We start from the raw sequence: 14,778 nt of genomic DNA, 5'->3' as shown, positions 1-14,778 counted from the left end.
TTGCAATCAATTCAGGGTTTCTTGCACGGTTGAAAGGGTCAGCATGCTCGATCAGCTGCAGACACAGCTGGGGTACTTGGAGAGAGCTGGCGTCGGCGTAAACGGACACACGCGGTCGACGAAGCCTCGACCCGAGGAGGTCCCGCCACTTGGTGGCTTCCTGCTACGTGCTGATTGCCCACTCGGCATCAGGAAAGGGGGCCTCATCTCGTTCACTTCCATGGCTTTCATGACTTTCTGCATCCACCTGTCTTTGGTGCGCTGGCCTCTGCTTCGGAGTGATCTAAAGTGTCATTCTGAAAGCCCCGTGATGCACAATCTGTCGGTGCGGCTACTGAGGGGATTCACAGTGTTAGATTTTTCAAGTTGTTAGACTAAAATAACATGTTCTAGCAGCCATTGGGCTTTAGGCTGAAGTGTAACCACAAACAAATGCCCTTATTGTCTGGCATCCAGTAAACCAAAAAAAAAAAAAGTCCCAAACTCCTGCTATATGTCCATCACAAAGTTACACGTTTTCTTAGGTTTGGTGAAATCCATCTAACGGATATCTGGAAGGTTTTTGACTGCGTCTTTTGCAGATCAGAGTTGATGCCGTCAAAAGATATTTCACCTTACATTATATATACATAGAATATCAGCTTGGATTTTGACCCCGACTCCTTTTATCTGGAGAGCAAAAGATACAGTACAACTTTGTCCTATGGATCATTGTTAATATTTCGTTTCCATGCTCTGCCGTGCAAGAAAACAGCATTGTTTTTAAACCACGGATACTATACCTCCTGAAATATGTGACCGCTACCGACTAAATCAGTTTTGCGAAAGCATCAGAGCCGTGGACCCGCAGCTGGGTGCAACTTGTGAAAGACAGGGTCACGCTGTTCTCATATTTAAAAACCAGCTTTGCTCTCTCAGATTTGAATATAAATGTTCTTTTGCATATATGTACAATGCACACTGCGTTACTGTCATGGTGAGATTTAAATCCTGAAACGCCGCATTCCCGACTGAACCGTGTCGGTCATTTTCTCTCGCACGGATTGTGCGAAGCAGTTGCGAAAAGCACTTTCGTCAGAGAAATCCTCCTGTTAGCGCTTTCTGTTGCACAGCACCACAGTGCCCCTCAGGGGTGTCTTTGTGCCAGCGGCCCTGTGCCGAGGGGCTTCGCCAGGGGTTACAGGGAATACCGCAGCTAATGTCTGGACGTCCCGTATGAAAGGACCACGCGCTTAGCAGAGGGCCCCAAGCGCTAGATCGGTTTCACTCAAATCATGGGCTGCTTGCTTAGTCAGCCAAGTGTGAGCAGAGCAGACCTTTAACCACTTTAACTCTTCTTTTTGTGTTCTCCAGAATGTTTCAAAGCTTTCATAGGATTATGGGAAGTTCTGTAGATGTTAAATTCCATAGAACTAAAATAAATGGCGTTGTAGTTACAGTATAGAATGCATATGTCTTTTAAAGTCAACCTTTGAAATTCACACACACACACACACACACACACACACACACACACACACACATTTTCAGAACCGCTTGTCCCTTACGGGGTCACGGGGAACCGGAGCCTACCCGGCAACACAGGGCGTAAGGCCGGAGGGGGAAGGGGACACACCCAGGACGGGACGCCAGTCCGCCGCAAGGCACCCCAAGCGGGACTTGAACCCCAGACCCACCGGAGAGCAGGACTGCAGTCCAACCCACTGCGCCACCGCACCCCCATCTTTGAAATTCAAAGACTAAAAATTCTATGGTTTGATTCAGTAATGATCATTTTCACTAATTTAAGTTTTCACCCTTCACTGGGAGGTAGTGAAACTAGCAGCCTTCGCACTTATGTGTGGTATCACTTCTCCAGCACATCGCAGTTGGACTATAGCCATGTGTCTACTTGACAGCAAATCTGAACTCTCCTGACTCTAACACAGTGTGAAAACCTTCATCTATTATGATTATGCACCCTGAAACAAAAAATTAAAGAAGGCGACTTTAAAAAAGCTGAAAAGGCTAAGGAAATCTTTACTTACTAGGTTTAAAACTTAGAGAGAAATGCATAGATTTCTCTGGAAAGGCAATATCTTTACAAATTTCTTTGTGTAATTTGTTGTACTTTTTTCTTGCAAATATTTCTGAATAGCTCTTACAGAGAAGGATTACAACTGATTATGTTAAATACATTGAGAAATGCTTCATTTTGTAGGATTTAAGTGTTCTTCACAGAAATGTTTAGAAGCAGCTTTTCAAAGCATTTTACAATAAAGTATGCATTACAACTCTAAAGCGAAGTGGGGGAGTAACTCAAAAAAATCAACATTTTAAAAAGAATCACACAAATAAAAGCATGCAGCAGTATTTAAAAATATATATATAAACCAAACAGAAGAATCCATCCATGTTTAACTCAGTTTCTTGTCTAGTGCAAGGTTGCAATGATCCAGATCCAGATCCAGATCCTATCTCAGGAGCATAGCAGATGAGCCAGGGTATCCCCTGGATGGGACACTACGCCACTACAAGGCAGTCACACACAAATAGCAATTTTGGGTGGCACGGTGGCACAGCGAGTACTGCTGCTGTCTCACAGCTTCGGGGTGGTGCGAGAGGACATGGGTTCGATCCCCGCTCAGTCTGTGTAGAGTTTGCCTGTTCTCCGTGTGTCTGTTAGTTTCTTCCGGGTGCTCTGGTTTCCTCCCACAATCCAAAAACAGACTGTTCAGGTTCACCTATAGGGTGTGAGTGACTGTGTGTTCCACTGATGTATGGATGAGTGACCCAGTGTAAGTAGTGTATCTCGCAGTGTGAGTCACCTTGGTGAATAAGGTGTGTGGGCTCATAACACTAGAGTTCAGTGAAAGTCACTTTGGAGAAAAGTGTCTGTTAGGCAACTAAATATAAAGTTAGTCAGCAGTTTACCTGTGGTATGTATTTTAAAGTGAAAGGAACCAGTGGTATCTGCTTTGCCACCTTTCCACCCAAGAACAACGGGATAGAACAACAAAAAGAAAAAATAGTAAGGTCAAGAAAACTGAAAGGGAAGGGGGATAAAAAAAAGGAGCACACAAATCTCCGTTAATGAGTTTGAAGATGTGCGTCTTAATCTTGAATTTAAAGGTGTCCAGACCAGTTGTGATGTTTTGATCTTTGCGTTAAATGTACTACATTTGAAAGATACAGCAGGAATTTTTTGTTTGGTTTGGGGAGAAAAGTGGGTGAACTTCTTGTGGCTCAGGAACGGAATTTATCCTTCCTGTTTAAATTGACGAGGGGGGCGCAGTGGTGCAGCGGGTTTGACCGGGTCCCGCTCTCTGGTGGGTCTGGGGTTTGAGTCCCGCTTGGGGTGCTTTGTGATGGACTGGCGTTCCGTCCTGGGTGTGTCCCCTCCCCCTCCAGCCTTGTGCCCTGTGTGTTGCCGGGTTAGGCTCCGGCTCACCTCGACCCCGCTTGTTTCAGACAGTGCGTGCGTGCGTGTTTAAATTGACGGTAATTAATAGTTTGTTTTACCAGAATGCACCTCTTTAGCAGATCCTTTGAAAAAAATTGCATTTGTGCAAGAGAACCAGGAACCAGTGTTGATAGGATCTGCTAAATGATTGTTGTATGTGTCAGTGTAACATCTTTCTGGTGTTTTCTTATGTATGACTAATGTATAGTTGATATGCAGGGATCCAGAATTTCATAAAAAAAACGAACATTTAAAGATTTTATACAAAGTGTATAGGCTGGATCTACTACAGGATTGAGCAGCTGTGTACAGTGAAGACCTTGAGGCATCTTCTCACAAAGAATAGTATCACCTTTGTCTTAGCCCCTAGGAAATGAAAGGGAATACCACTGCAACACAAGCTGAAACATGCATCGGGCACCCAGCGCCAAACTTAAATGAATTGTAAAACATTCTGGCTAAGTAGTAATAGGCATTTCCTGTATTGCCGAGCGTTTTTTGTTTACTTTATAAGTTGAAGGGGGGAGAATCCGATAAAACAACTGAAGAATTTGACTAATGAAGCTTAATATAGTACCTGTAAGCATTTCTCTCATTCTCTTTCAGTCTTGTGTGCCAAGAATCTGGCAAAGAAGGATTTCTTCCGTAAGTACATACCTTATCTTTCCCTGGTTCGTAATTATTTGAATGTTTAAGTGGGATGATGCAGATTCTCATGAGAAATAAAGTAACTCCTTCTAAACATTTGCCCAGTTTGACATTTGGGCAGAGACCTTGAGAATCAGTCTTAATGTTTTAAGTAATAAATATTGAGTAATAATTAGCCAGTCATGGCTTTCTGTTTTTGTCTGTACCAAGAGAGCAGTTCCCCCCCCCCCCTTCCCGAGGGCACATGTTGTAAGTAGTTACATATAATTTTCCTAATAGCCTGTGGTCAACACCTGCAGCGAGCCTTAGCAAATCAGTGCCGTTGGATTGCAGCTGCTGAGCTCACAGGATTGACCTCAAAACAGCCACTTGCTGGACATTGCTGTAGATGTAGACTGATTCTGTCAGGGCTGAAACTGATGAGGATGTCCTGCATGGCATTCTGTGACGAGCACTACCTGCTTTAGGATGCTGCTCTTATGGCCTTGAGTTAACAACATCCCCACATGTTCAAGAATGTGTAACCTTCATCATTAGTTTCTTCTGTTACTGAATTCCATCTTGTGTTTTTGTACAAAAAAGTTGTACTTTCACTGTTTGATGCACTATGACTTGTATTTTTCCCCCCTGCTTGTCATTGCTACTGATAACTTACATTTTCCGTGCTCCTGTCATAGGGTTGCCAGACCCCTTTGCCAAGGTGGTAGTAGATGGATCGGGACAGTGCCATTCCACAGACACAGTCAAGAGCTCACTAGACCCCAAGTGGAACCAGTACTATGACCTGTGAGTGACCCCAACCGTAGAGCCAGGGACAAAAGGACCGTGCATCTCATGCTCTATCTCTGGTTCCAGGTATATTGGGAAGAGCGACTCTATAACCATCAGCGTGTGGAACCAGAAAAAGATCCACAAGAAGCACGGAGCAGGCTTCCTGGGCTGCGTGAGACTGCTGTCCAACGCTATCAGCCGGCTGAAGGACACGGGCTGTACGTGCGTGCCACAGTGACACACAAGGCTCACAGTTAAAAGCTTCCGCTGTGTTTAGGTTCCGTTATGCAGCTTCTGTTATTTTCATATCTGACTGGGGTTATATAGACTTTGTTTTGTCTGGATTCATGGAAACACAGAGATAAGGACTTGGGACCTGATATAATTTCAAATTCAGTACCATATCGTTTCAGTCTAGGCTGAATTTTTGCAGATCCAGATTTTACGTACTGTCACATTACTTATGCTTAGCCTGTTTGGTCAAAGAGGGTGGTAATATTTGTCACTGTTTTTGAAAAATTAAAATCCAAAGTGCGCTTTATTTTCTAAAATGTTATGGCATGCATTGGGTCTTTTTTTTGCAGAAATTTGATTGGATTTTGAGGGGGAAGAAGTTTTAATTACAGAACATTTTGAATGGGATTCCATACAGGGTAGGGTATTCATTTTCTGTTTTGGCAGCAAACATTGTTACCCAGATTTTCTTTTATTTTTTGCACACAGACCAGCGGTTGGAACTATGCAAACTTAACCCCACCGACAGTGATACAGTGCGTGGCCAATTAGTTGGTAAGGGCATGAAGACCCCTCCACTATGCACATCCCTGCAAAGACCTTTACAATGGCCCTCTCTCTATCCGTGACAGCTTGTGATGCGGCTCTGTTTCCTTGTTCTCAGTGAGTTTACAGACGCGAGACCGTACAGGAAATGGGGGACCTGTTGTGGACTGCAGGGGACTCTCAGAAATTGAAGGGTGAGGGTGTAGAACTGACACTATAATATATTGGCATTTTGCTGCTAGTCCGGCTTGACTAGCTGCTGATCTAGAACTCCACTTGGATGTCGTTTCTTTCTGCTTCGTTCTGTCTGCTTTTTAAAGTGCAGGTGGATTTTTAATGTTTGAATCTATTGAAGCTCGCTGTGTTGAGTTGGATGGTCAAAGTCACTGTTTACTCGGTGTGTGCGCTGCAGACCGGTATGTGAGGATTCTGGGCCTGGGAGGCCGCTCAGCTGCTACATGGAGGAGCCCCTGCCCTACACAGACAGCACGGGGGCTGCTGGTGGGGGTAACTGCCGCGTTCTGGAGTCACCCGGTCAAGAGCAGAGGCTCCAGGTGCAGCGACTCCGGAACCAAGAGCCTAGAGGTCATGTGCAAAGCCCTCAGAATCGAGCACACGGGCACCAGTCACCTGACCTGCCGGAAGGCTATGGTGAGTCCCCCGTTCGCTCCAGCCCAAGTCCCCCAGGTGCAGTTTGGATGTGTAAACGGTACATATTTGCAGTCAGGGAAGCAATGCAGAAATGGTAGCAGCACAGCACAGTGGCTTTAGCCATTGTCTTGTACTCTTAAGGACCCAGGTTTGAATCTCAGCACCTGCTGTAGAACCCTTGAGCAAGGTTCTTATTCTGAATTTTTCCAGTTGTGTAAATGGGGAAGTCATTTTATTTTTTAGAAGAGTCTGCTAAATGAATCAATAACAAGCATCAGTAACAAATGTCATCTGTGCTGTAAGAAATGAGGCTCGAGAGCTTTACCTGTTACAATAGTTTCATCTGATCAAAGCACATAAAATGCATTTCCTTTGCTCGAGAGACTGTGTATTCCTGTTGAAACATTAGGTAAAAAGAGAAATTTATACTTTTTCCTCATACGAAAAAGGCACATTTCCTTCTTGCTTTGTTGTATTTTTACTTGCCTTAAATGTGTTTGTCTAAACAAAAAGATACCAGCTTCTTGTTTAAAGTTTTACCCATTTGTTTAGCAAGATATTGTTTACATTTAAGTAAAGTATTTCTCAACAGAACAGAGGAGCCGTTCCTGGGGCTGAAGTCTGTTCCTCTGTGACTACAAGGCTCTATTCCCTTATCAGGTCCCCAGCTGAGCTGTAACTTGGCCCTACGCTGCGTCAGCAGTCGACTGTGTTTTGGCGCAGATGCCATGAATTGTAGCTCAGCCCTTTGACCTTGACCACCAGGCCCTGTTTTTCTGTCTGGGTGGCAAATGAGTGGAATCAATCCTGGTGGGAGTTCCCTGTTGTAAAAACATTTCAGCACTTCATGTGAAATGTAATAAAGACAAAACTGCATCTCGGAGGCTTTCTGTGTCATTCCGAAGCTGCGATAGGAGATTCTTTATTACCCCGTATGGGTGCGATACTGCTGTCAAGTGTATGGATGGCCATTTCTGAGAATCAGTTTTGTTTTTCTGGACAGAGCAAAGGACAACAGTTCAAGGCCAGATTTATTTTCTACACACACCGACCGGTGTAAGCACTTGGCACGACCCAAGAATACCGCGGTAAGTTGTGGACATGTATCCTTGAACTACATTTCTGAAGTTTCATTTTCTTGTTTCCTGTGGAGAGCAGTTTTTCCTCTTTGTGTTGAGATGTGTTATCCGTAAAGTACGTTGGTGGTAAATTCAGTCTAGGGAGGAGTTTATAAGGAACTGTTTGCAGTATCTTTTGTTTTTGTTCTTTGTATTTATTCACCCTTTTCTCCAATTGGCTGAAAAGTTAAGTCATATTAAACTGACACCTGTATCCAAGATGACTTACAGTGCTGGATACTCTCTAAACTTCCTAGAGCCGTTCACCCATTTATACAGCAGAGCAGTGCAACACACACACACACGCGCACGCGCACACACACACTCTGGCAGTTTAGAATGTGCTTTCATACAGAAAGTCCATCTCTACAGGTGGGTGTTTTTCTGTTCAGTGTTACAGCAGCAGGATCCCTCCTTAGTCCTGAACCACCACTGCTACATGGTATATCAGTTAACCCCCTTTACGCTACACAACAGACCAGCTCTTGGTCTTCCCTTCATGCGGTGGAGTCCTTAGGTGTTACGTACTTACTCTATTGGACAGAGCAGCAGCACTGCACTTCACTGCTGTCCCCCCGCCTTAGGGACCTCAACAGCATGAGTTGCGAAGACCTGGGGCCCCTCCCCCCAGGCTGGGAGCTCAGGAGCACGGTGTCAGGGAGGATCTATTTTGTTGACCATAATAACAGGACGACACAGTTCACAGACCCCAGGTTGCATCACATTATGAGGTGAGAAAACTATGATTTTCCACTGAGAACAAAATGCGAGTGCAGTTCTAGTGAGTGGGGGAGGGTGACTATAATGAGTGTGTTGCAGAATAATCATTAAACATGACTTTCTTTTTTTTAAAAATAGTTTATGCATATACCAATCAATATATGCTCATAAAAATGCATATTATAATGACTGGCTGCCCTCCCGGAGCTCTGAGTAACGCACTGTCATATCTCTCGTGTCTCAGCCAGCAGTATCAGGTGAAGGACTCCAACCAGGCCTTGCTGGCTTCATCGGATGTGCCAGTGGAGGAGGGTGGCAGTGGAGGCGAAGGAGAGCTGCCTGTTCGCTCCGAACGAGACCTTGTCCAGAAGCTCAAGTTGCTGCGGCACGAATTGTCTCTGCAGCAGCCGCAGGCAGGCCACTGCCGCATCGAGGTGTCCCGTCAGGAAATCTTTGAGGTACGTCGCCTTCGAGTTCCCTTACGGCTACCCTTCACCTCCGGCTCCCTCTCACACACGTTTAAAAAGAGCTCCTTCTGGCATCACCATTTCTGTTTTGTTTTTTAATTTCTTGGCCAACTCCTGTTCCTGCATCCCTTTTATTTTGCCAGGTAGTTACTTCTCCTTTCTTTGAATCCTATTTTTAATTTATATTATGGAATTGTGGTGGGAAAAATGGATGAGACCATGGAAAAAATATTAGAATATTTCCTGTAGATGTCAGTATTGGGCAGTTTTGTTCATGTTGGTGCAGAAGTGTCCAACTTCACTGCTTTCTAGTGCAGGCCTTTATTTTCACACGCATGCTCTTCATTTGCCTTAATTAATACAGGAGAACTTTAATGAGGTGTTTCAGGTGATGTGCAGTCACGGGGTTCATGAGCTGTCTGGATTGCAGTGTTGAGTTGCCACAGTTCTGTGTGTGTGTGTGTGTGTGTGTGTGTGTGTGTGTGTGTGTGTTCGTGTTCAGGCAGTGCTTTTGATTTTGCAGTGAGTTTTTTCTTGATTTTTTTTTTTTTTTCCTCCTCCCCCCCCCCCCCCCCCCCCTTTTCCTTTATGTTCAGGAGTCCTACAGACAGGTCATGAAGATGAGATCCAAAGACCTGAAGAAGCGTCTCATGGTGAAATTCCGTGGAGAAGAAGGACTTGATTATGGTGGAGTAGCAAGGCATGTTCAGCCCTCTAAAAACAAAGTCCCTTGTACTTGATACTTGGTTTTTCTAAATTGATGTCTTTCGTGTTCTAAAACCAGTACGTACCCAGTTGTAAGATTAATTTTTGTTTATTTTCTAGGGAGTGGTTGTATCTTCTGTGCCATGAGATGCTGAATCCATACTATGGCCTCTTCCAGTATTCCACAGATAACATATATACTCTGCAAATAAATCCCGACTCCTCCATCAACCCTGTGAGTATCACATTCCTTCCAGTTCAAAAGATATCTCGTGATTTATTGAGAGGTGGTACAGTGACAAAGTATAATCAAAGTACATTATTGCAGAGATCCAGCAACCTTTCTCTAAATGTGGTTATATGAAAAAGTAAGTCGGTGCTATTTGAATTGTGCGGTTGTGCATATTGGGATGTAATTAACCATCTTCTAGTCCTTATTAAATCATAACAGCAGAGCAGTCTGACCTCATGTGACCAATGTCGCATAAAAGATTGTGCTTTGTCATTGTACCACCTGTAAATAAATCGTATATCTTTTGTTGTTGGTAACACAAAGTGAGACTTGGTACTAATTTATCTTGACTCGTGTAGAAGCAGCAAAGATGCACTTTTTCACAAATTTCTTTTGTGCTGTGACTTATTTTTGGCGCTTTATTTTTGTAGTTTTGATTTAGTGCAGATTAAGTAAGAGTTTTGTCCTATTATGAAAGGTCATTTCAAAGAGGGTTTACCTTTTTTTTCCTCTTCTCCCCTCTCTCTCTCTCCACCATTATATGCTTTTAACAGTTATGCCACCTGGAGTTCACCAAAACTGGCAAATGTGTGTTGTCGAATCCAAGTTAAATTGTCTAATTAAAGCTGCAGATTGCGAAGTGTGGTAAAATCTGTGTGTCTGCTTCCAGGATCATTTGTCATATTTCCATTTTGTGGGTCGGATAATGGGTCTGGCCGTCTTCCACGGCCACTACATCAACGGGGGCTTTACCCTGCCCTTCTACAAGCAACTGCTTGGGAAGCCCATTCAATTGTCAGATCTGGAGACAGTGGACCCAGAGCTGCACAAGAGCCTGGTGTGGATCTTGTAAGTCCCCCCACCTCCCTTTTTTCTGGGTGGGGGGGGGGAGATTTGGCAATCCTCATTGTCATGCTAGATCAGCCAAAAGGAATTCGGAGAACTCAGCTAGACCTCAGTAAAATGACTATGAATATAATATGGGTGCGCCCAGTTCCAAAATCTTGCAGCTAATGCTAAGTAAATAAACACAAACGCATAACCTGTGGCTCTCAAGGGCAAATTCTGGCCACCTGTGGTATTCAAAAAAAAATTAAGAACAAATCTACATATCAGTTTTGCTACAGCACCGTACTGGTTAAATCCACCACCTTGTAGTCAGAGGACCCAGGTTTGAATCCCTGCTCCTACTGTGGTACTTCTGACCACGGTCCTTACTTTGAATTGGTAAAGTTCACCCAGCTGTAATAAACAGCTAAGTAGTTGTTGACACTAAATCACTTTTGAGAAAAGTGCCAGCTGAGTGAATAAAATCATAACAGAAATGTTTTACGTGATTTTAACGCCTGGCTTTCATTTATCCTCGGTGAATGTATTAAGACCTGTTTTCTGTGGTAAATTTACATCCTTCATTGACCGAAACTTATTTTGTCACTTACAGAGAAAATGATATTACAGCAGTCCTAGATCACACGTTTTGTGTCGAACACAATTCATTTGGGAAATTTCTTCAGCATGAACTGAAGCCTAATGGTAGGAATATTCCAGTTACGGAGGAGAACAAAAAAGAATATGTAAGGTAAGACGCTTCACCAAGACATTATGTTACGAGATTTCAAACCGAGCCACTAAATGTTATGACGCTTAGTTTTTGTCTGCAAGGCCTTTGATGCTGACAGCTGGAGACGATACATTTCTAACCTTACCATTTCCAGGGAGCTGCTTCATCAGTACAATGACTGTTTTCGCATATAAAATGTAATTGCTCCGTGTAATAGTTTCCACTCATGTTCCAGTCTGGACTGTTTCGAAATTTTAAAGAGCTTAAGTCATGGTGTTGTATAAGCGTGATGCCGACAGGATGAGTGTGAAGAAACAAACACGTTTCCTTCCCCCTTTAAACAGGCTCACAATATGCATGTTCCTGTTTTTAAATGTTTTGAGAAAATGAACCCATTTTAAAGAAGTGCCCCCTACTTTTGGAATGATTCCCAGTATGTTAAAAACAAGGTTATTTGTAATTTCCTTTCTGTGCTCCACCTTCAGTACAATTTGTCTGTTTTAGGCTCTATGTGAACTGGCGGTTTATGAGAGGAATCGAAGCCCAGTTTCTAGCGCTGCAAAAGGGCTTTAGTGAGCTAATTCCACAACATCTGTTAAAGCCATTTGATCCCAAGGAGCTGGAGGTAATGCCACTGATCTCATCTGCAATGCATGGAAAGCAGCTGAGTATTGATACAACTAAGTTAATTTGTTTACGACGGCCAGTAATTCCAGCCCATTTCAAACTGCTCAGTCTTGTATTGCTATGGATCTGCACCAGTTTCTGCCATCAGATTTGACTGACTTTTTCTTTTGAAGCTGATCATCGGGGGCTTGGGGAAGATCGACCTAAACGACTGGAAGGCCAACACACGGCTGAAGCACTGCGCAGCTGACAGCAATGTTGTTAAGTGGTTCTGGCAGGCAGTGGAGTGCTTCGATGAGGACCGGAGGGGCAGGCTGCTGCAGTTTGTCACGGGATCCACGCGCGTCCCCCTGCAAGGATTCAAAGCACTGCAAGGTGGCCGTGGGACACACACACACACACCCGAACTTGTCCTTGTTCAATACACCACACAACGTGCACACTAGCGCCACAGACCCACCTCACGTGCTTTGGAAACAATACATCTTTAGGGTATAGCGGTTAACCATGCCAAAATAAATATCCATCGCTACAATTTTACACCCTTACTCTTGGGTGTATTTTGCAGCTGTGGCAGACACTTTGAATTACCGGATTTTTTACTTCCCTCACAGACTAATTATATCATGGTGCAGATATTCTTGACAGTTCTGAGAAGTTCTTTTAACAGTTGAGTGTTTGCCTTATGTTTTCTGCATGCAAAACTATGAAAATATTAACAAGCTTCTTTAACAAAGTTTGATGCAATGCACATCTTTTGTGTCTGAAATATAAATGTCGTATTTCCGAAATGGTACTTTTTGTCTTTGCTACATTGAATTTTTTTTGAGCTTCTTCCAGCACAGACTTTCTCCTGCTGAGCAGAGGAGACAAGAGACTTGTTGTGTCTTGTAATATCTTCCCTAACAGTGTCTTTATAAACTGCGATGTTCAGCTAGACCTCTCCCCTTCCGAGAAGAGTCTCCTGCCAACTCTACTTGTAAAATGTCGTCATCTGCATGCGTTCTTTAAAACTTTGTGGATCAGTGTTGACTAGAATGTATGTTTGTAAGGTTCTACAGGTTCTGCAGGACCAAGACTGTTCACTATCCACTTGATAGATGCCAACACAGATAACTTGCCTAAAGCCCACACTTGGTGAGTTTGCGAAGAATTCATAGCATATGGTATTACAAAGGGTGTGTTGTAGACAAATGGGGAAAGGGGGGGACTCAGGGTGCAGGTAGAATGTTTTACATGGAAGCCAGTGTTTTTCTTTTCAGATAACATATCCATTAATATAACATTGTCAAACAAAGCAGTGGCAGAGTGCAGTCGGTTGCAGTGCTCAGCATCCTACACTGACTTCTCCCTGCAACCCCAGTCTAGTAAAGATGGGTAAATTAAGAGATAGACTGCTCACTGACAGGAGTGTGTGTGTGTGTGTGTGTGTGTGTGTGTGTGTGTGTTTTGTATATATGTATGTATATATAATATATACACACACAGAATTGGTCTGCCCATCACTGGCTAGATTCTGCTGAAACAAAACGTGCAGATCATGTCTGCATAAAGAAGTTTTTCTTCCATAGTTCAGATCTAAAAGTTTAATGAAGCACTTATTTTTTTCTTAAATATTTGCGTGAAGGGAGCGTGTTTGAGCACGTGTCCTCTCTCATGCACATACGCTCTTTCTCCTTAGCTTTAACCGCATTGATATGCCACCATACGAATCGTATGAGAAGCTGTACGAGAAGCTCCTGACAGCGGTGGAGGAGACGTGCGGATTTGCAGTGGAGTGAGAACCCTGGCAGAGCCTGCGGTGCAGTGACCCGAGTACTCGAGTAGTGGGACGATGGTACGCGGCTACGTCAGGATGCACAGCTCAATGCGAGCTGCAGCTCAGAAACTGGAGTGTGACCACCAAGACTTTGGAACGTATGGACTGTGTCACAGAGTGTTTTCAATCTGAGTTGACTGTGGGGTTTGTGTTAATAGGAAATAACTCACTAACGAACTGCCAGAATGGCTCTTCTCAGTAGTCTGACCTGCACCCGACTGAGCACTGGGATGTTCTGGTTAGCTCTAACCACCACCAAGAAGTGTGAGCTGCCAGCCGAGAGCAAATGAACAACTGATGTTAACAAGTACTTTAATAACACAAATTATTAATTGTATTGTCTATTTTTTGTGCCAGTTCACAATATTTTTCTATAACCTGTGTAAATAATATAGGATGACTTTTTTACATTTCGGGCTTTTGCCATTTGTTAACTTTCAGGTCACTATTTTTCTGATATTTTCGCTTGGGCTCATTGCGTGATTTATTTAAGATGTGTAACTTTTTTTCTTTAACATTAGTCTTCTATCATGTCGATCTCAGTACTTTAGTTCCCTGTGGACTCAATGGGCGCCTAGTTGACACTGCTGCCGGTCAGACTGTAGGGCACAAAAGCAGCTGGCATCAAAGGAAGGGGATCAAGGGTCTTGAGGATATTTCTTCAGATAGGCACAATACACTCTCATGCACATTTTTCACATTTCAAGTTTAATGCTTAAACATTTCTGCCATTAGATTTCCTAGGAGTAAGGATACTGATATTCCCAAAAATCTGTTTAACCAGTTTTATGAAATATTTCAGCTTTTTGCTATGTTAAAAGTTGAAATATTTTTATAAGATGCGTAACATCACTTTCTGAAAGTTACTACATTTTGGAAAGATACAGACATTTTGCAATTTATACAACACAATTCCTAACGTTTACGTTTTCTAAAGAGGAAAACGTATACGCAATTGGATAGTCAGAAGAGTAGATGGTGGCAGTATGTAGCATTAAACGTTACACATTATGAAATTCTATTTTGAAAATCTGAAAACCTCATAACTTAAAATGTACAGGTAATCAAAAAAATCAGTTTGCTCTGAAATAAAACAGTACCTCAGTGAGATCAGATTTTCAGATTATAATATTTATAATTTCTTGTACAGGAGAGGAAATGGTAGTATGGTGAGTATTAAACATTTTTGAATACAAGAAATTAACTATTTTTCTAAGGTCTACTTACATTAATTTGA

General features: G+C 43.1%; 1 protein-coding gene across 4 annotated transcripts in view; it reads left to right on the top strand.

Moving 5' to 3' along the window:
- The window catches only part of LOC108926966 (E3 ubiquitin-protein ligase SMURF1-like), a 30,978-nt gene extending 17,217 nt beyond the window's left edge, over positions 1-13,761 (top strand). The window contains exons 2-18 of one of the 4 annotated variants that reach the window (XM_018740000.1): positions 4,049-4,087; positions 4,768-4,876; positions 4,946-5,079; positions 5,585-5,650; positions 5,760-5,835; positions 6,054-6,292; positions 7,296-7,380; positions 7,995-8,141; positions 8,375-8,588; positions 9,194-9,297; positions 9,423-9,537; positions 10,205-10,383; positions 10,976-11,113; positions 11,600-11,720; positions 11,896-12,097; positions 12,784-12,859; positions 13,404-13,761. In XM_018740000.1, the coding sequence (XP_018595516.1) occupies positions 4,049-4,087; positions 4,768-4,876; positions 4,946-5,079; positions 5,585-5,650; positions 5,760-5,835; positions 6,054-6,292; positions 7,296-7,380; positions 7,995-8,141; positions 8,375-8,588; positions 9,194-9,297; positions 9,423-9,537; positions 10,205-10,383; positions 10,976-11,113; positions 11,600-11,720; positions 11,896-12,097; positions 12,784-12,859; positions 13,404-13,503 (2,144 nt within the window). In that variant the 3' untranslated portion in view covers positions 13,504-13,761. Of the gene's footprint in view, positions 1-4,048; positions 4,088-4,767; positions 4,877-4,945; positions 5,080-5,584; positions 5,651-5,759; positions 5,836-6,053; positions 6,293-7,295; positions 7,381-7,994; positions 8,142-8,374; positions 8,589-9,193; positions 9,298-9,422; positions 9,538-10,204; positions 10,384-10,975; positions 11,114-11,599; positions 11,721-11,895; positions 12,392-12,774; positions 12,864-13,403 lie in introns of those variants that run through there. The other 3 variants (XM_018739993.1, XR_001965518.1, XM_029246595.1) reach the window with 3 other exon arrangements.
- The last annotated feature ends 1,017 nt before the right edge of the window (positions 13,762-14,778 follow it).

The sequence above is a fragment of the Scleropages formosus genome, chromosome 20 (genome assembly GCF_900964775.1).
Source record: "Scleropages formosus chromosome 20, fSclFor1.1, whole genome shotgun sequence".
Lineage (NCBI taxonomy): Eukaryota > Metazoa > Chordata > Actinopteri > Osteoglossiformes > Osteoglossidae > Scleropages > Scleropages formosus.
This window is presented reverse-complemented; position numbering and strand designations above follow the sequence as displayed.